Source organism: Myotis brandtii, unplaced genomic scaffold (assembly GCF_000412655.1).
Source record: "Myotis brandtii unplaced genomic scaffold, ASM41265v1 scaffold923, whole genome shotgun sequence".
In the NCBI taxonomy this organism is placed as follows: domain Eukaryota; kingdom Metazoa; phylum Chordata; class Mammalia; order Chiroptera; family Vespertilionidae; genus Myotis; species Myotis brandtii.
The window spans coordinates 266972-287249 of NW_005371804.1; the positions used below are offsets into that span (position 1 = coordinate 266972).

A 20278-nucleotide genomic window follows, 5' to 3' on the forward strand; every position below is an offset into this window, starting at 1 on the left:
CCAGGAGCGAGGTGGCACTGAGGGGCATCCCCAGGAGCGAGGTGGCACTGATTGGCACTTGCTAACAAGAGCGTAAGCCACCATGGGGACGAGACGGAGTTTTCTTTCCTTCTTTGCCATGTCTCTGCAACTGCTTGGTACATAGAGCCCAACGGAGGCCAGATGTTGAAGACAGAGGGCAAAATGCTAAAAAGCACCTTAAAACCAGTACTCTCCCTTCTTTCTTTCTCTTTTAAATTGATTTGAGAGAGAGAGGAAGGGAGAGGGAGAGAGAAAGAGAGAAACATTGATTGGCTGCCTCCCATATGTACCCAACCAGGGACCAAACCTACAACCTGGGTATGTGCCCTGATCAGGAATTGAAACCATGACCCTTCGGTGTATGGGATGTCGCTCCAACCAACTGAACCACATGCGGCCAGGCCCTCCTTCTCTTGATACACAGATGCCATCAACTTGATGTCATCAAATAATGCCTCTTGTCTTGTGGAAGACAATGTCCCGATGGACAGGTGGGGAGTGCATCCCTCCTGCATGTGGCCAGCAGGAGCCAGAGGCTAGGATCTGCCTCAGAGGGAGGGAAGGGAGATTGGATGAGGGATTTCAGGAGCAATGCACAGCTGGTGGGGACCTATCACTCATACTCCTTCTCAGCAGGTGGGAAGCCCCCCTTGACCTGCATTGGGGTCTCTCAGCCATGCCCCTGATCTTAGCCATCTTGGGTCCAGCTTTTACCTGCAGGGTTGAGATGGTTGGTTTAGTCTCTGCCTGTCCCTCCAGCTTGTGAGCCTATCGGTCAGAGAATTGTATCCTTCTCCTGGGGACCTCAGGGCCCAGCACAATGCCTGGCTCCTTGGAGCTAAGGTAAAGAGTTAGTCCAGGAGTCGGTCACCTCCCCATCCACACCCCAACCCCTGATTGGGTCTGGGCGTCTGACACGGAGCCATGACTTCACTGCCTAATGGTTCTGTAGGTTGGTGTGAAACCTGGTTTTGACAATCTGCTTTTGAAAAGAATCTTTTCTTTCTTAGCCTGGGAGAGACCAAAGGCCTCTAACTGGGGAGGTTTCCTTATGTTACCCCCGTGAGAGGCTGACCCAGGACTGGGAGGGGCCCGGCCCCTCCCCTTTCTTTCTTAGCCTGGGAGAGACCAAAGGCCTCTAACTGGGGAGGTTTCCTTATGTTACCCCCGTGAGAGGCTGACCCAGGACTGGGAGGGGCCCGTCCCTTCCTCCCCTGACAGCTCAAGGGCTGAGCCAGAGGCTGCCAGGCTCCCTTGGATCTTTGTCCCCCATGGACCTGGCTCCACGCTTGCGTCTTTTGTCCAGTGTGGCCAAAGCAAATGCATAGACAGAGTTCGTTCCAGTATATGGTGGCAAATGAGCTAGTCTCTCGGGGCGATGGGGTAAGGAAGGGTGGAGAGTGGTGGGCCCTGGGGGTGACCTGGGGGCCTTACTGCTTCAGAAAGCAATTTGCTCCCCGACCCTAAGGGACTTTGAAGTAGACTTTCTAGTCAAGTCAGATCTCTCCAAATTTAATGTCGCTTTCCAATATTTGGTGGCAAAATGAGCTAGTCTCTCGGGGCGATGGGGTGAGGAAAGGTGGAGAGTGGTGGGCCCTGGGGGTGACCTGGGGTCCTTACTGCTTCAGAAGGCAATTTGCTCCCCGACCCTAAGGGGCTTTAAAGTGGACTTTCTAGTCAAGTCAGATCTCTCCAAATTTAATGTCAAGCCAAGTTCCTGGAGTAAACACAGATTTATCCACTTAAATGCTATAGGTCTGAGAGATTCAGAAAATATTCTTGGACTGTCATTTCTACCCCACATGTAACCTGCTGGAATTTATTTCATGTTCATTCTCTTCAACTTTCTGAAATAAAAAATAAATATCTTTTCATTGGGAACTTGTGTCTCATCCCAAAGATGAAATCATACACAGTAGCATGATCGGAAAGATGAATACTGCAGCATTCTGGAAATCATGTAATAAAAACTCTCCCGATGACAGTACAAGTTCATAACCTGCAATCACGGCCCACGAGAAAGCTGTGGACGGAAGGTTTCAAAGGCTGTCTCAGAACAATTCCTGAGCCTCCACATCACCCCACTTCTCCAATCTCTCACTCACCGGTGACCAGAGTCTGGGAGCCAGCAGGAGCCTGAGGCCAAGGAAGTATCCACCAATACAGATGGCCCCTGTCTTACGTAAAATGATATTTGCTTATCATGACTTTTTTTAAATCCTCACCCGAGGATAGTTTCCCATTGATTTTAGAGAGAGTGGAAGAGAGAAGGAAAGAGAAACATCGATGTGAGAGAAACACATCAATTGGTTGCCTCCCGCACGAGTCCCGACCAGGGCCTGAGCCGGGGAGGAGCCTGCAACAGAGGTACGTGCCCTTGACTGGAATCGAACCCAGGACCCTTCAGTCCATAGCCTGATGCTCTATCCACTGAGCCAAACGGGCTAGGGTGCTTATCATGACTTTATGCAGTACTTTTGATTTTTCTAAAATATGGAATTAAAATATTATTTTTCCAGCTTATTGAGGTGTAATTGACAAAATTGTAACACACTTACGGAGGCCGCCATGAGGATTTGATGTGTGGATGCCCCGTGAAAGATTCCACCCCCGAGTTAATGACCATGTCCATCACCTGGCATATGTCCCTTTTTCTGTGTGAGAACCTGAGTTCCGCCGTCTTCCACATTTCCGTTATACAACAGTGCTATCAACTGTAACCATCGTGTTCCACTTGGATCTTCAGACCTTATTCATCTTAGAGCTGGAAGTCTGGGCCTTTCACCCATCCCTCTGTGCGTCCCCCACCCCCAGCCCCTGGCAACCACCGTTCCACTCTCAGTCTGTGAGTTTGAGTTATTTTCCCAGATTCCACATATAAGTGATCCTGTGTGGTATTTGTCTTGATTAATGAGTTTGTTGGTGCCCCTTACACAGGGCTGGGCAAGAGTAGGTTTATGGTTGTTCCTATGGAAAAAGACATGCAGGTTATGATTATTACAATAGACTTTACTTATTTATTGGTTTTGCTGACACATGGTCTTACTGAGGTGAGACCAGCCCCCAATGCAGCATGGGAATCTCAGATGTGCCTCCATAGCCACTCCAAGCTCAAGGTTGGGGAGAAATGGATCCGAAGTCAGTTATCTACCGAAGGCTGGCGTGGCCTGTTCCTCGGGTGGAGTATCTTATGTAAGGGATTGTCCCTGATTTTGCAACTTGGTTGAAAAGAGTCACCCAGCCAAATTATGTGCTGAGTCACACACCTCTCACCACACCGATCCGTGCGGACCCTGTGGGTGGTCTGCTTGGCGTGGGCTCCCCAGGCTCAGGCAGGTGTGAAGGGACAGCGTGCCACCTCCTGCCCACGCTGAGCTGCGGGCCTCCACCCCTCACCTCCTGCCTTGCGGCTTCCTGCTTGTCCCCAGGCAGATGCTGAGTTTGAGATGCTGCCCAGGGTAGCAGCGTCGGGAGCGGATGCTGTGGCGCATGTCTGGGACCAGGAGAGGCAGGGGCAGGTGATAACTCACTGCCTTCCTCCCACCAGGTCGGTCCTCAGGCACAGATCGCCCCACCCTGAGGGGCACAAGATCAGCGTGGCATGCACCTGGCAGTGCCATCTAGATGAGGAGCCCTCCATCGCCTCTCTCTTCCCCCTTCCCACCCTCCCTCCCTCCTTCCTGGCGCCCCCTCTCCCATGTGGAGCACCAACGGCATCTGTCTCAGGCTCTGCCTTCTGGGATGCGAAAGGAAGACATAGTCTTTGTTATTTCGTGTAGCTCTTGCTGCAATGGACTGTCAGGCAAAAAGACTCCCCAAATGACACCTTTTAATACCATTCCCACCTTTTTCTAGACCCTTGGCACCTACTAGATGATCAGGAGGAGCAATCAGATACGCACTCTCTGTTTAGGCTCCTTTAACTGGGGGTTTATGAAATTCTAAACCCTATCAGGTTATTAGTGAGCATCACCGAGGAAGGATGGGGATGTGAGCTGCTGGGCGATGGTCTGAGAGATGTCCTCTCCGCTGTAGTTCAGCCTCGGTCCCTCAGGCTTCCTCGCTGTCACTCAGCAGACCCATAGCCTGGGCCAGAGACAAGGGTGACTGTGAGGCTGGGATTTTAATTTCTCGTGTCACGTCCTTAGATGGCCATTTACTGTTTCCTAGTAGTGAAGTGGGGACAATAGAAAAAGAGGAAAATGCTTGGAGGAAAATGTCTGTGTTCTAACGAGCCGAGGAGTTTTCTTATTTGTGATCCTGAGGTAAACGGAGTGGCATTCACTTCCTCACACAGGACCCTTGTCCCTTAAAGAGGCCCTGGGAATGGGGACAGGGACGCTGTCCTGAGATGTTGGGAGAGTGAGTGCCAGTGTGACCCAGGAGGATGGCACAGGGCTGGCTTGAGCAGCGGGGACTCTGGTTTCAGAGTCCGAAGAAGGCAGGGACTGCTATTCTTCTAGACCCTTCGGCGAGCCTGGGAGAGGTGCTGGGTCTGGGGTGGGACAAGGTGTCGCAGAGGGTCCCAGATAGGATTGCTTTATGGAAGTGAAGTCGCTAGGGTCGGGGTGGGGCTGGAGTTGACCAAGAGAGGACCTGAATGAGAACATCTGTGTCAAGTGCCACGACAAGGGGCAGACGACAAGAAAGGTGGCGAGAGTCTTCTGGAAGCAGAATTATGAGGAGACTCCTGCCTCCGGTTCTGCTGTGTTGAAATCGGGGCTGATTTTTCACCTTCACCTGCTCCACCAACCACAGCTGTACTCAGAGGCCATGGCAATGGGCTCTCTAGATCAGGCTGAAACATGGAGGCAAATCTGCTGATAAAAAGGCGTTGAATGCCACATGCAGCAAGCTCTCCTACACGTGTGCCTGGCTCTCTAGGGCATTTGGACAGTATGTGCCACACACTCGCGTTAACCTGGTGATGGCGACCGCATGTTTGGTCAGAGGGAAGCTCCCTGCCTCCTGCATGCCCTAACATACTACATTGGATTGGTGTGTAAACTGGATGACGGTGGTGGCGGTCAGGATATCACTGCATCACTTCTGAAGTTCCTAGAAAAGAGCCCGACAGCTAGAATCTCACACCGGGGTTTGCCCCGAAGAGAGCCCATCACGCCCCTCCCCTTTAACACGCCATCTTAGTTATTAGTCCAATTAGAATAGTGATATTCTTGAGGTGTGGCTACTTCTGGTCAGCAGGCAACACAGGTGCTAAGGATGCTGAGCTCATGATTGGTGCTAATGGATGAAGGAGAAGGGGCCTTCTCTCACTTGGCCAGGAGAGTGAGTGGGGAGAACAGGCAGCCTCCTCCCTCAGGGCACTAACTTCTCTCACCTCATGAAAAAGGACCTTTCCCTACTGGACATTTGGGGAGTGACATCCCATCTACCCATTTCATCCATCAATTCATTCCATCCATCCATCCATCCATCCATCTATCCATCCATCCAGCCAGCCATCCATCTATCTGTCCATCCATCCATCCATCCATCCATCCATTTCAGCATAGACTAGCTATGGGTTCCCATGTTATTTAAATTTTAATAAAAGATCTCACAGTCATTCTATAATTGATCCCTGTTCTGTCAGGTTGACTCTGCTTCTTTCTATAAGTCAGATGCCTCAAACTCTCTGTGGGTGCTAATGAAGTCAAATTGACCTTCACAGGGGACTCTCCCTGCCCCGTTACTTCCCACCTGCTGAGGGAGGCACCCAGGGGGAGACTGGAGGTGCTCAGGCTCAGGTTTAAAGGGGGGACTGTGGAGCCAGCATCTCGGGGTCGGAGTTTTGTCTGCCATTTCCCAGCTGCATGACCTTGATCACAATCCTCTCTGTGCCTGTAGGATGCAATCTGTAAAGTGAGGCTGATGAGGACAAGGATGGTGTGTACCTTGTCAGGGATGTTGTCAGAATCTAAGAGTCCATGATGCCCGGGAGCCTTGGGGGGTGCCTGGCCATGGCATGTGTGAGCGGTGGCCAGCCCAACGCCAGCCTGACTTACACTCTCCTCATTTACCGGGGAATTTCAGCCTCCTCACCTGGTGATAAACAATTATGGGTGATGACCACTAAGAGCCCGGCAACAGAAAAGCTCTTGGACAATTACCTCACTGCTCTCAGCCTTGTCTTAAAAATGCCATTAGGTCTCAAAGAATTCTGAAAAAAGGTGCTTTCAATGACTGGTTCTTTTTTGTCAGGATCATTTTCTGAGCCAAGACACCATCTCCCTATGACATGTATCAGCTGCATTTTGCCTCCATCAGATGAGACCTGACACAAAACCCTGTCTTAGGAATCCTGGAAAAAGGACTCCTTTTTGTCCCCCGCGTGCACATCATCTGGTTTCTAAAAGGTGATCTTTTATGAAATGAAGTATTCATGACATTTGAAAGGTGTCAATGCCTAAGGTAGTTGAAGATGGTGGGGTTGAGTGTGCGCCTGTTTTGCACTTGTAAGCCATTTAATTTGACTTTATTCAGCTCTAGAACACTATCTTTTTATTTCGTGGAATTTGATTTGTTTTAATGAGCCATCGATGCATAATGCGGGGACGGGGAGGGTCTGAACACCAAGACGGCTGCTGGGCCTCCACAATGGTGATGAGATTTCCATCCAGTGCAGTGAACTTACCCCCCTCCTCTGTGTGTGAAAGGGGAGCCATCAGAATAAACACAGGCAAGAAGAAAGGGGCATTTTTACTTGCAAATCTATCTTTCAGAAATGTGTGATTTGGTTTAAATGAAGAGGCTGAACATTACAGGTTTAGATAATGATGCCACGATATGGGGACCTCAGTGGAGTGTGTTGAAGAACAAATGATGTTTGGCTAAGACCTGCAAACTTCTCCCTCCATAGGAACATAGGAAAGACCCAGCATTCTGAACATGCAACATGTTCTAAAATATGAAGAAGAGACCCACATTTATGTAAACTTTCCAACTTGTCACCTTTCCTTCCACTTCCTGCCAGAGAGAGGTGGTTTCCCCCTCTCAGAATGAGACAGGGCACCCCCTGACCTGGGTGGGCATTTGCACTTCACATTGACTGGTGTGGGGTGTGCGTGTGGTAGATGTGGTAATAAACAGGACACTTGAGTTTGCCTCTCTTGGGTTATCATCTACAAAGGCAATATGCATGCACAGGATGGTTAACTTCATTAACACGACTCTTTATTATTCACCCTATTTATTTACACTAATCAGAACCCCAAAGCAACATTTTCTCACTCAGGGTTGACTAAGGACCCGGGAATTTCTCATGACAACATGGAATACTAATGGAAACTGATTAACTGATTATTATTTTCTTGATATTATTTTTAGGCTGAAATCTTGGACCAAAATATAACTTTTGAGGGCACCTTCATCCCTTAGCAGGAGTCACCCGTATGGTTTTCTCCTTGCCCAGTGCTCTGCCTCTCCTTCCAAGGTCCCACGCAGATAGTTATGTAACAGTGACAATTCCCGCACCACACTGAACCTCTGGGCAAGGAAGGCCAGTCTCCAGTCTCGACTGCAACCTTAGACAAGTCAGTCTCCCTACCTGGCTTCATTGTTTTTCACCTAAAAGTTAGAGACTTTACTTCTCTTCAATCCTTTTCAACTTAAGGCATATTTTCTGATAATTACCAGAAACTTTGATTGACAAAATACTTCGCTCTCCAGGGCCTACAATTCTGACCATCATGTTATTTAAAAAGCTGTAGCTAAATAAGCTTTGAGGAAGCATGCTTATGTGTTTACATGTGTATTCCACTCAGCTCCCTGACCTCACACCCAGACCATCTTGCTCAAAGATGCAAATCCAACCACGAAATATTCATACTTCTGGTCAACCTGGTAAAATAAAAATGCACAGGGGGCAGGGGGGGGGCATAAATGATGATAGAAAAATAACTCAACAATAGGGAAACATGTGACTATCAACCTAATATATTAGTTGACTAAAATTTATTTAAATAAGAGATTGGACACTGTGGTTGGAATGAGAATATAGCAGTGTAATGGCCACCATTGATGAAGGTGACAGCTCCGATCTTCTCACAGTTGGCACAAGCACTTGGCTGTTTCCCTCATATTTTCAATGAGGTTGTGCTCCATCAGCACCAGTCTCTCATCTGCTGTCCCTTGATATGAACAAGGGAGGCAGCCTATGCCACTTCAGTAGATCCTTTCTTAGGTCGATCCTTTCCTGGTCTCAGGAGCACCTTGCTTTAACCACCTGAGCCAAAGTAATATAAGACTTGATATAATGAAAGAGATACTTGAAACGATAAGAGAGACAACACAATTCTGAATATATTTGATAACAATTTCTTTCCTTTATACTTTAGAGACAAGGTGCTGGAGCAACCAATGGAAAAGACAAGACGTCTGGCGAAAACGGTAAGACGACACAGTAGCCCCACTACCTACTGTTTTTCCACTTGCAGCTCAGGGCACACGGCAGGTGTGGATCCTGCCTCCCACAGAAATCAGCTTACTCTGCATGTCTGTGCTTCGGTGTAGAGAGGATTTTAGCAATTCTCGGTAGCACCACGGTCTGCTTTTACAGAGGAAGCCGAGCTAGCTAAATGCGGTGGTAAGAAGTTCCCTCCCCAAAGAGGACTCCCTCCCATTTTGGGCAACAGGATAATTACAACGCAAATATAGGTCTCTGTTTTCTTCATTAGGGTTGGTGAGAACCATCCCAGTTGTTGTGAGGACAAAATAAGATCAAATGAGATAAGTGCTTTGAAAACTGTGAAATGCTTGACTCCTTAAAGGACGTCTTCAAATCTGCACAGTGCTGGCCTCAGGGGAGGGGCAGGATCTGTGCGTGTCCCTGTGGTCGTACACACAAACCAAAAGTGTGTAGTGGAGACCGGATTATTTGTGTCCTGGGACTCCAGCCTCCACGTGGGCCTTAAATTGTAGGAATGATCATATTTTATGGATGGGGAACTAAGGCTTGGCGTGAAAGAGCTGGGATGTGACCAGGAAGGGGAAGAACATGGCCTTTGAAGGCAAAAGTCAATAACAACCCAGCAAAGATTGGGGTAAAGACGTCTGGAAGTGAACTAAAGACATTTTTCTAAAAATCTAAATTGCTTAATGTCTTATTCTTAAACTCATAATACGAGAAGATCATCTTGGAATTTCTGAGTCAACCTAATATTACATTCCATCAAAAATCAGATTATTTTACTGTGTTATCACAGGTATCTAGAGAGCTCTTTTATCTTAATGTATATTTTCTACTAATACAAATGAAGCTGCCCACCTGTGTTGAAGGAGCAGGCACCCAGGAGAATAGATCTATGAAGCACAGAGCATTAAACTGTGATGAGATTTGGATAGAAGTCAGATGATCGTAAGTAGTCAATTAGTCCCGGATTTCATTAGTCATCGACAAGGCAAAGTGTTCTTATTTCAAATATTAGACATGTAGTTTAGGTCTCCATTTAACACTTAAAGCATGAGGACGATGGGGCGCGTTAGGAGTGCCCTGGAATTGTAATTTGGGTCGCAGAAGACACACGTCAGATCCATTACAACTCCTGGGCTCTCCTGGCATTTTGTTATATTAAATATCATCTCAAGAGGGCCATTGGCTGGGAATTTAGACTCTTGTTTTCATTGCCATGGTATTTATTGATGTGAAATATGACGTTTATCCACCCCGTTCCCAGAATGCCTTTTCTCTTTCCAACCTCTGAATACACGGTCCAGCAAGCTCAGGTGTTCTCCTCTCCTCTGTGGCTTGGAGATAGGTTTTTCAGAAATACAGGGTGTCTACACTTTGAATAATTATTCATTCCAATGGGTTTACTCTGTAAAGAAAGAAACATCCATTGAGCTATCAGCTGTTAAGTGTGTATACATTTTTTGGGGACACCCTATATAGGGTTATTATTATTTTTTAATTAAAAAATGAATTCATTAGGATCTTGGTGGCTCAGAGATTTTCATTCCCCTATGAACAAAGCACCTTCATTATCTGATTAGGCCAGGAATTTCATTTTTTTTCTTGACATAATGCCCTACTTGAGCGAAACAATAGTTCCCAGCTCCGGCTGCAACTCCTCCCCTGGTAAAGTCCAATGTGCCTGTAGGTACAGACACAACCTTCTGAATCTTGACTCTGCATTGCCCATGTTCAGTTCGGAGATGGTCAAAAGGTTTTTTTCGCACCACAACTATTTTGCTGGATATCTTGATCCGTATCTTGAAACTTGGGCATCCAGAGAGACTCCAAGAGTTAAATTTTTTATGGACACAGAGAATAGAAAAACACAGGAGGGAAGTGGCTGCTGGGAGGATTCCAATCCCCGGGAAAGATTTATGAATAATAAGCCTCCGACGGGCTCGCTTTCAGGGCTGGGAGGCTTACCCGAGCGAAATTGAATTTCTAAATCGGGAATGGATTTCTCCTGATGTGGTGAGCGGTGATACATTTGTTTCCAAAAGCCTCTGTCTTCGGAGGTGAACGGCAGAGCTGCGCCTGATTTTAGTAAAAGAATCCCCTCCGGTCCCAGCTGCTGGCCAATGCCCAGAGGCAGTTGTTATTCTGAGCTAAAGGTGGGGCCTAGGGCAGTGGCAGTTCCTTTGAGGTGCGAGCTGCTGATCAAAACCTCAGGCATTGGATTGAATTAGGGGCGCCCATGTTTCTGGGACACAGATTTTGTCTTGAGAAATTTCTAGTAGGTGTGGGGAGCTGCTAAGAGCACATAGATTTAGTTTGCTTTGATAGAATGACATGATGGCTAACAATGAATAACCTGAAATGTTGTTTTGAATAAAGCCAAAGCCATAGCAGTTTATCTCAGCTTTAGATTTGAGGGTGCAACACACACACACACACAGACACATATTGTAAATGTATTTTTCTGCTGTCAAGTAGGTGGAGAGATTGATTGAGAAGGACCTGATTCATAGACAGATAGATAATTATTATTAATCTGAGCATGGTTTTTCCAATAAGAAATAAAACTTAATATTCCCCAAGCACTGTACTCACGCCCTCCTTGGCTCCAGATCAGCCAGTAGATGCTGAAAATCTCCCCTTTGGTGTCCTTGGTGCCTGATGGACTGACCTATCAGTACCTATGACCCCACATGGGCAGATGCTGCCTGGGCCCATTTGCTCGCTCACTGCTCTGTGGTTTGGGGAAGTGCGTGGGAGAGGTTTCATGTGGGAGGTGAGAGATCAGTGTGCGCGAGGAGGAACCCACGGTGGTAGTGACTGAGTGCTCATTGCGGGGCCCGAGAGAGAAGGTCACTTCTGGCAGGGTTGGGCCTGGCTGGCCTACTTCTGAGCCCGGAAGGTTGGGGTGGATGGCAAGAGGAGGAAGTGCAATTTCTAAAGAGGCTACAGCGGGCTCGTGCCATGCATCTGTCTAAAGCGGTGACGTGACTTGGTCCTGCTTCAGGTAGGGATGGTGGCAGAGAGGAGCCCACAGCCTGCAACAGAGTCTCGGCTTTTCTAAGCTGTGTGTGTGGCGTCGGGGAGCAGGGGTTTGTGAAGCTCTCGTCCGCACGGACGGCCTAAGGTGCCAGTTCTGCGTGAGTCACACTGGGAGTTTAGGAGGGAGCTCCCTGCCCTGAGCTAAGCCTCTTGGAAAAGGGAAAAGGCAACTGGGAATGTTGAGAGGCAGCATGTACCAGACACCTGCAGTTTAAAATCTTCACGGACTGGCCTGGCTGGCGGAGCTCAGTGGTTGAGCGTTGACCTATGAATGAGGAGGTCAGGGTTCGATCCCTGGCCGGTGCCTCTGCCCAGGTTGTGGGCTTGATTCCCAGCGTGGGGCGTGCAGGAGGCAGATGATCAATGATTCTCATCTTTGATGTTTCTGTCCCTCTCTCTCTCTCCCTTCTTCTCTGAAATCAATACAAACATATTTAAAAGATAAATAAAATCTTCACGACTGCGTCTGGCTGTGGGAATGGCCTCCCTGAAGGATGGATCTTTAGGGCCGAGATTCCCAAGCCAGGAGCTCTGCATCTATTCCGGCTGCTGTAATACAGCCTCGAGGCCCAGGGCCCGCCCGTGCTGGCACCCTGCGTGCACCGCAGACCCGTGGCGCTTTTGAGGAGAAAAGTCAGGGTTCGATCCCTGGCCGGTGCCTCTGCCCAGGTTGTGGGCTTGATTCCCAGCGTGGGGCGTGCAGGAGGCAGATGATCAATGATTCTCATCTTTGATGTTTCTGTCCCTCTCTCTCTCTCCCTTCTTCTCTGAAATCAATACAAACATATTTAAAAGATAAATAAAATCTTCACGACTGCGTCTGGCTGTGGGAATGGCCTCCCTGAAGGATGGATCTCTAAGGCCGAGATTCCCAAGCCGGGAGCTCTGCATTTATTCCGGCTGCTGTAATACAGCCTCGAGGCCCAGGGCCCGCCCGTGCTGGCACCCTGCGTGCACCGCAGACCCGTGGCGCTTTTGAGGAGAAAAGTCAAAGGACTCTGGTCTCCATCTGGGTCTCTTGGTCCTTTTTTCTCCTTTTCTTTTTTTTCAGTACTTGAAGCAACCAGAGAAAAAGTAAAAACAGCAGTGGATGAAACACATATTACAGTGGGCTATGTCCTCTGCGCCGCTGCTAAGGCCGAGATTCCCAAGCCGGGAGCTCTGCATTTATTCCGGCTGCTGTAATACAGCCGAGAGGCCCAGGGCCCACCCGTGCTGGCACCCTGCGTGCTGCTGCGAGCACCGCAGACCCGTGGCGCTTTTGAGGAGAAAAGTCAAAGGACTCCGGTCTCCATCTGGGTCTCTTGGCCCTTTTTTCTCCTTTTCTTTTTTTCTTTTTTTTTTCCGTACTTGAAGCAACCAGAAAAAAAGTAAAAACAGCAGTGGATGGAACACATATTACAGTGGGCTATGTCCTCTGCGCCGCTGGCTGGGAACACTCTAAGGATGAATATTCCAGGAGGAAGACTCGAATGCACAGGTTGCTGTGGTATCGACCCAGATGGGGAAAGAACGAAATAGCAATTGCTCATTAAAGCCAGACCGTCAAGCATCAGGGTCTCCACGCCAACTGGTCAGTGGGATCCTGCTCAGTGAGGAGTGTGTGTGGAAGCTATTTTGGGAGTCGGTGCTGACAGGGGATGTGTTGCCATCAACATCAGCTAGGACAGCGGGTTCTTCTCCTGCCCTTTAGTTGAGCATTAAATAACCTCCGTGTGCAGGCACTATGTGGTAAATGCGGTGCTTCTCACCCGCCGAGCACGCGTGGAACCTTGTCAGTGGGCGTGGAGATTTGTGCCTGCGCCCGTTACCGTTCTCTGCACCCGCACACAGCGCATAGGTGCGAACGCTCTTACACAACCTCCTGATTCCACTGCAGACTCGGAGCGGGGGTGGGGAGGCCCTGCCAGGCAACATTTCCTCGGGAAACCAGGTGATTTTCCCCAAGGTCACCCCAAGCAGAGGAGGAGAGCTTCGGCTGCCTGGCCTTCGGGCCCATCACACCAGCCTGCCTTCACTTGCTCTGTCTGCTGAGCGCCCGCTGCCCCGGGGGTCTTGGTTGTAAACTGGCAGCTAGGCTGGCTGTGGTCGGAGCCCATGGAAAGGAACTGGTAACAGGCTTACATCTTGGCCAAGCTGAAAATGTAGTCACCAGCACCACTATCTCAGCAACCTACTTAACACATTGCGGACCAGTAGTTTTATTGCTAGCTCTACCCAGTGGCCAGGTAAGTCTCTATTGAATGAGTACAAAAAACGTTTTACGTAAGTGTTAAAGTCCCGCTTTAAAATTAAATATCCGTTGCATTTTGACGTTATTTATTACATGTTCTTACAAGCTAATATCTTTTTAAAGTATGATACTTTGTAAAACACTGTGTAATATGAAGCGAGAATTCTCGAGATCCGTCCGCAATGTATTAATTCACCTTTGGCAAGGCCATTTGACCCCAGAGGAGTTACAGGGACAGCTATGCTAATTTTTTTAAAACTTCGATTTGAGAGAGACATACCGATTGGTTGCCTCCCTCATGTGCCCCAGGCCAGGGCTAGGGATCAAACCTGCAACTGAAGTATGTGCCTTTGACCAGAATTGAACAAAAAATCCTCACCCAATGATATTTAGTCATTGATTTTTTTTTTTTTTGAGACAGCGGAAGGGATGGGGAGAGACACAGAGAGAAACATCGATTTGAGAGAGACACACCGATTGGTTGCCTCCCTCATGTGCGCCAGGCCAGGGCCAGGGATCAAGCCTGCAACCGAAGTATATGTCTTGACCAGAATTGAACCCACAACCCTCAGTCTGAGGGCCAGTGCTCTAATCACCGAGCAACAGGCTAAGGCAGCCATGGTAATTTTTAAAACCAAAACATTCAAGTCATATGCTAATTTGTGGGCTTATCCATATATTTTCCCCTTCCTTCCTTCCTTCTTTCTTTTTTCGATTAAACATTGGATAAATTTAGACTAACTGAAGATAGAATTTTGTTCCATATCATACGGAGAAGGCCCTTCTGCGTTAGTGCAAAGCTAAAATGATAAATTATGCTAAAAATTGTCATTTAAGATCTTTTAAGCTATGAAGCCGATAGACCAAGAACATGACAACCCTACCCTTAGGAGTCCTGCCCACACCAGGAAGTTGGACTGTTTCATTTTCTTCTTATCAATTATTAGATGGACATACTATTTTCAAGGGCGTGGCAACGGTTTACTTTTTGTAAGTAGGTAAAACGCTCATAATTTTGTTTATAGAGTGAGTTTGCCCAGCAGGCAGCTTTGCAGGAGAGGGAACCGGCTTGACTTTCAGCCTGGCCTGCGTGGCCAGATGGTGGAGAGACGTGGGCTTCCTCTCAGTGGGGTCCTCTGTGATCACCCCACTGAGGAAGGCACGCGGAAGCGCTCGTGCTTCTTGGGAAAGGATGTTCCTGCGCAGAGTGGGCCTCACTGTCTTCAGAAACTGGACTTCCTCCTCGGGCTGCACCTGCTCTCCCACCCGAGTCTCGCAGGGAACGCGGAGCCACGGTGTCCCTTGGGAACAGCTCTGGGGTGTCCTTGCAACCACCACAGGACTTGCTTCAGATCAGGGGGCAGAAGTCTCCCCGTGTCTCACCAAAAAGCTCTAGAACAGAGTGCAAGGGTGGGGGAGCGGACAGAGAGATGGGGGCAGCCTGCTAGGAGCTCGCTTAAGTTCCCCCCAACACTATTGACCCCTTTGTTCCGCCAGCCTTCGTATTCAGGAACACAGGGGCGTGTCCCACCCGGGCTAACGAATCCTGAAGATCTGGCTCCACGTAGACCATTCAGTCCAGAAGAGGTGCTATTTGCTCCGAGTGCGATTTTTACTTCCTCCTGAGCGGGCCTCTCCTTGGTTTCAGGAAGGGGCCAGTTTCCATCACCGTGAGCAAGCGGAGAACAGATCGGCCCTGAATCCTCTTTAAACATTTTTTTATTAAACGATCGTTGACACGCGATGTTATATTAGTTTCGGGTGTACAACACAGTGACTTGACATTTACATACCTCACCATGTGATCACCACTCGGTCCACAACCGCCCGTCGCTGTGCAGTTATCGCGATGCTATGGCCTGCATCCCTGCGTTGCCCACCACTTCACTGTGAAGGCGGGTTTTCTGGTCCCGCCCGCAGACCTGGCCTAGCAGCCTGGGGCACCACTGCAGCTCTGCTCCAGCAGCAGGTGCCTTCCTGCTCCCTCTCCCAGGGAGTCAGGAAGCAAATAAATGCCTTGGGTCACCACACATCAGATTGTCAGGAGACGGGAGCAATTGCACTCAGCCACGTGCTCAGGAAGACAAGCCCCTAACAAACCCCCTCAGGGCCCCTCCTTCCCTTTCTGCCCCCCTCACAGGAGCCTCTGCTGAGCTGTCATTAGGTGGAGCATGAGTCAGGCCTGGACCTTCCGAGCGGGGGCCCTGCCCACGTGTGAGGACGGCCGTGATGGGTGCCACATACAAACTTCTTTTTTCAAAACTGCATTTATTTCCCAAAGCATTATTTTTTCTCCAGCATATCCTAAACTGCTATGTCGGTTTAAGCACAACAGATAATTGGAAGCTTTTTGGCGTGAAAATTAATTTGAATCTAATTTTCCAAATAAGGGGCATAAAGCTGCCCTGCTCTTTCTGGTTTTCCATACTTTTTAATGGACTTGGGGAATATTCCCGGAGTGCTTTGTGTATCGGTTGTAATTTTGTGGGATTTCTGGTTTGCGGTCATACTTTGTAGGGGATTAAAAGTGGCTACAAAGTCTTTGGCCCTTGTGGGGTCGGTTCCGAGTCCCCTTGCCCAGGGCCTTGAGGGCAGGCTGTGACCCCGCAGACCACTAGCACCATGAAGAGGGAGGCACGCTGCTTTCTGGGTCCAGACCTGAAGAACTGGGCAGCTTCCCGTTTTCTCTCTGGGATCCGTGCAGTGGGAGAGCCCGTTCCCTAGAAGCCATCATGGCTGTAGGAAGTCCGAGCTGGCCACCTGGAGCAGCCCAACCAGCCGGTGACCGTGCTGGCTACCCCGGCCCGGCTGGCAGGCAGGTGGGACAAGGTCCTGCAGGTGACCCAGCCCCAGGGCCATCTGCCTGCAACTGCTTGGGGGACTCAGCAGAGTGCCCAGCGGAGCCTGCCAACCTACAGATGGGGGAGAGAATACTCACTTCTTGTGTTTAGGCTGCTAGGTGCTGGGGTAATTCGTTCCAGGGTCATAGTTACCTGAATCATACAGAAACCTCTCCTCTTCGTACTGTAGGCTGGTCCCCTCCTCTCATGCCACTTCAAGTACCCCCTGGATTGTTTTTCTCTCCTTTTGCTGGTTAGAATATAACTTCTTCAGAATATAGACCTTGAAGCCCTTTATAACCAGAAACGTGATGTTGCAAAAACACTATGGACTCTAGCTTTGTTTTGCTCATTCATTCAATTAAGAAATATTCACTAACAGGTGCTGGAGATTGTAAGCGAGCTGGTGAGGGGATATTTTCAAAGGAAAATGCTGGCAGAGTGGAGTCGGAAGACCTCAGTGGCGAATGTGTCAGCCATGGTCCTGGGAGGAGACGGAGGGCCTGGGCCATCTGAGTACTCTGAGGCTGGTTAACCAACAAAGGGACCATTTGCAAAGGTGTGTGCAGGGCTTAGGGAAACTCAGAAAGAACGGTAGCACCTCAGACCAGCAGTGGCAGGGCCTGAAGGGAGGCAGGGATGCCGTGTGGAGGCACGGCCTGACAGGGCTGCCTCTGGGGAAGGACAGATCTGAGCTTAGGGCAATTGTGCAGACTTTTAGGGTTGCTTGATTTGGCAAATAAAAACACGGCATGCCCAGTTGAATTCCAGTGTTGGATAAACGAAACCACGTTTTTCTTTAATAGTAAACATTTGTCCCATGGAATATTTGGAGCATCCTGATACTGAACATTGTTTTCATTTTTTTTTAAAATCTGAAATCTGTATTTAACTGGAAAGCCTGTATTTTATCTGGCAGCCCTAGCAGAAAAGGAGGCCAGGGAATAAATACCCAGATCTCCCTCTCTGTCTTCTGATCGCCTCTAGTACCACCCATGGGACAAACGCAAGCAAAGCCACAGCGTGAGGCCTAGGAAGAGGGGCAGAGGGCAGACAGCGGCTCGGGGGGGGTGGGGGGGGGGTGGTGGGGGGGTGGGGCCCAGAGCTGAACATCGCCCTGGTTCTTGCCAGCGCCGTTCTCTCCCCAGGCCCCGGGGCCAGCTCACCCGAGCCCCTCTCAGGCTTCCCTAATTAAAAAATGTCGCCTCTTATACTATAAATGATTGCAGCTTTACAAAGACAAAGCAGGAAACATTTTTGTGCAGGAATTCTAGAGTGGTTTTAGAAAAGTAACAAAACAGAAAAGCAGTCGTCCATCAATCTCCTCCTTTTGTTTTAACTGTGCAGGGTCATGGGTTGGCTTCATATTCTTAAAGGGAGGAAAACTGTCAGAGCTAGTTTGGAAGACGGCATATTTGACATTCTTAGTGCAATTAGGCTGTCCCGGGGAAGGTTAAGTGTGCTCCAGGCAGTGAGTGAGCCCCTCCCAGCCCCCTGCAGGTGTCATTCAGGAAGAAAAGGTGGGTGGCCAAAGACAGGGGTGGGGGTGCTTAGTAGGAGTGTAGCCAGGATGGGCAGTGAGAGTGGATACAGCTGTGCATAGTCTGGGGCCCAAGCCAACTGGGAAATGGATGGGGGTGGGGGGGCAGAGCAGGCACAGTTCCCCTGAAAGTGAGGTTTATCAGAGCAGCAGGGAGGTACAGCCACTCCCAGCCCCCAGGGACCAAACAGGGGTGGGGTGTGGTCATGCACCCTGCCGTGAGCTGCAGCAGGAAGCCACGCCCAGCTGCCCTGGCCACAGGGAAGGGGGTGACTCCAGGTATTCTGGGAGGCCTGGAATCCTGGTCGCCTGGCCGGGGCTTTGATGTTGCTCTGGGATGGATGCAGCTCTGAGCTGTCTCCAGCCAGCGGTCCAGATACGAGATGCAGGAGATGCTACCGTGGAAGTGGGGTTCCGGTGGTGTCTTGAGGAAAAGCATTTCCAGGGACCCACAGAGAGGATGCGGTCTGGTGGCAAGATTTGTGAAGCAAAATAAAAGATGCCCCTCCGATGGCCCATCTCCGTCTGTCTCGCCATGGAAATGAGGGCCAGGAATAGAGGCAACGTCCAGAGAGCCTGGGCCGTATGAAGGCTTAGTCCCAGGCCAGCACCTGGGACTGTGCTGTGGTAGCCAGGCTCCCGCTGAAGCCTGCGTTTGGAGTTCGCCAGGCCACTTGGCTATGGAGAGAGAACAGACGAGCACTGGGGCCAGTGCAGGCCACCGAGGGAGCGACAGCGCTTTGTCTCCTGGGATTATAACCAGGAGCTTTTCCAAAATAACGGGTCAACTTCCCAAACATCAGCAGGCTTGCATGGGGGTCCGCCAGGAGCCAACTCTCCTTTTCCAGGTTAGATTGGCAGCACGCACCCTGCACCACTTTGACTTTACTGAGCATGTCCTTACCTCCCCCTGCGGCCCCCTCCCATACACACCATCGGTACTGGAGCGGGGAGGGGAGGGGAGTTAATCCCCTTGGAGGGACGATGCTACTATCCCATCCCCTGGGGTGTGCAGCTTAGCTTCCTGTGGAAGCAAACCCTTTGCTTCCTTCCCCTCATTAATATCTCGCTAACTGTGGTAACAGAGAGGCCCCCGGGACCAGATCTGGTGTCACTAGGGCCCTCTCGGAGTCCCCAGCTTCACAACCTGGAGTTATACTTCAGACTTGTGCCCGCCAGTGTGGCTCAGTGGTTGGGCGTGACCCATGCCCCAGGAGGTCCCAGTTCGAACCCTGGTCAGGGCACAAGCGGGGTTGCCGGCTTGATCCCCAGAAGGGGGCTAGGAGGAAGCCGATCTGTGTTGATATCGATGTTTCTATCTCCCTCTCCCTTCCTCTCTAAAATCAATAAAAAAACCGTATTTTAAAAAAAGTGTTTTAAAAATAAAACAACAAAAAAACTTCAGACTTGTGACTGTAACACCAGCTGCTTAAACCTGTGAGCAATGACCATGTCTTTCTTTTAATTCAGTACAAACCAGATCCCAAATCTTCACCCCTGTCCTTCCCCAGCCACGGAGGTGGTTCTCTTGGGTACATCAGGGAGGGTCTATGCCCTAAAAAAGTGAGGACATGACCCCCTTTAATATAAACCACACTTTGAACATTCAGCTGCAGGAGGCAGCTGGTCTGTGTTGATGTCGATGTTTCTATCTCCCTCTCCCTTCCGCTCTAAAATCAATTAAAAAAAACCCATATTTTTTTAAAAAAAGTGTTTAAAAAACAAAACAACAACAAAAAAACTTCAGATTTGTGACTATAACACCAGCTGCTTAAACCTTCGAGCAATGACCATCTCGTTCTTTTAATTCAGTACAAACCAGATCCCAAATCCTCACCCCTCTCCTTCCCCAGCCACGGAGGTGGTTCTCTTGGGTGCCTCAGGGAGGGTCTATGCCCTAAAAAAGTGAGGACGTGACCCCCTTTAATATAAACCACACTTTGAACATTCAGGAGGGAAGAAGGATAATGTGTATTGTGGGATTACTGAGTTTAGAATGTAACTATTTATAAACTCTGTTTTTCCCAGCATTAATGTGAAGTATTTATCATTCCCCTTTTTAGAGCAATTGGCCCCTTGTCATGAGGGAGAAGGCTAATTACTTGCATATTAATAGATTTAATGTAATAAGTCATTAAACATTATATTCCCCTTGAAGGTTACCCACCTCCTCCCAAAACCCCAACCCCCCC

The 20278-nt window shown here is 49.2% G+C and overlaps 1 protein-coding gene across 1 annotated transcript in view; it reads left to right on the forward strand.

Annotated features, from left to right (window-relative positions):
* The window catches only part of PCP4 (Purkinje cell protein 4), a 64378-nt gene that overhangs the window by 24413 nt on the left and 19687 nt on the right, over positions 1–20278 (forward strand). Inside the window, exon 2 of the mRNA XM_005885682.2 lies at positions 8361–8412. Coding sequence (XP_005885744.1) covers positions 8361–8412 — 52 coding nt within the window. The remainder of the gene's footprint in view (positions 1–8360; positions 8413–20278) is intronic.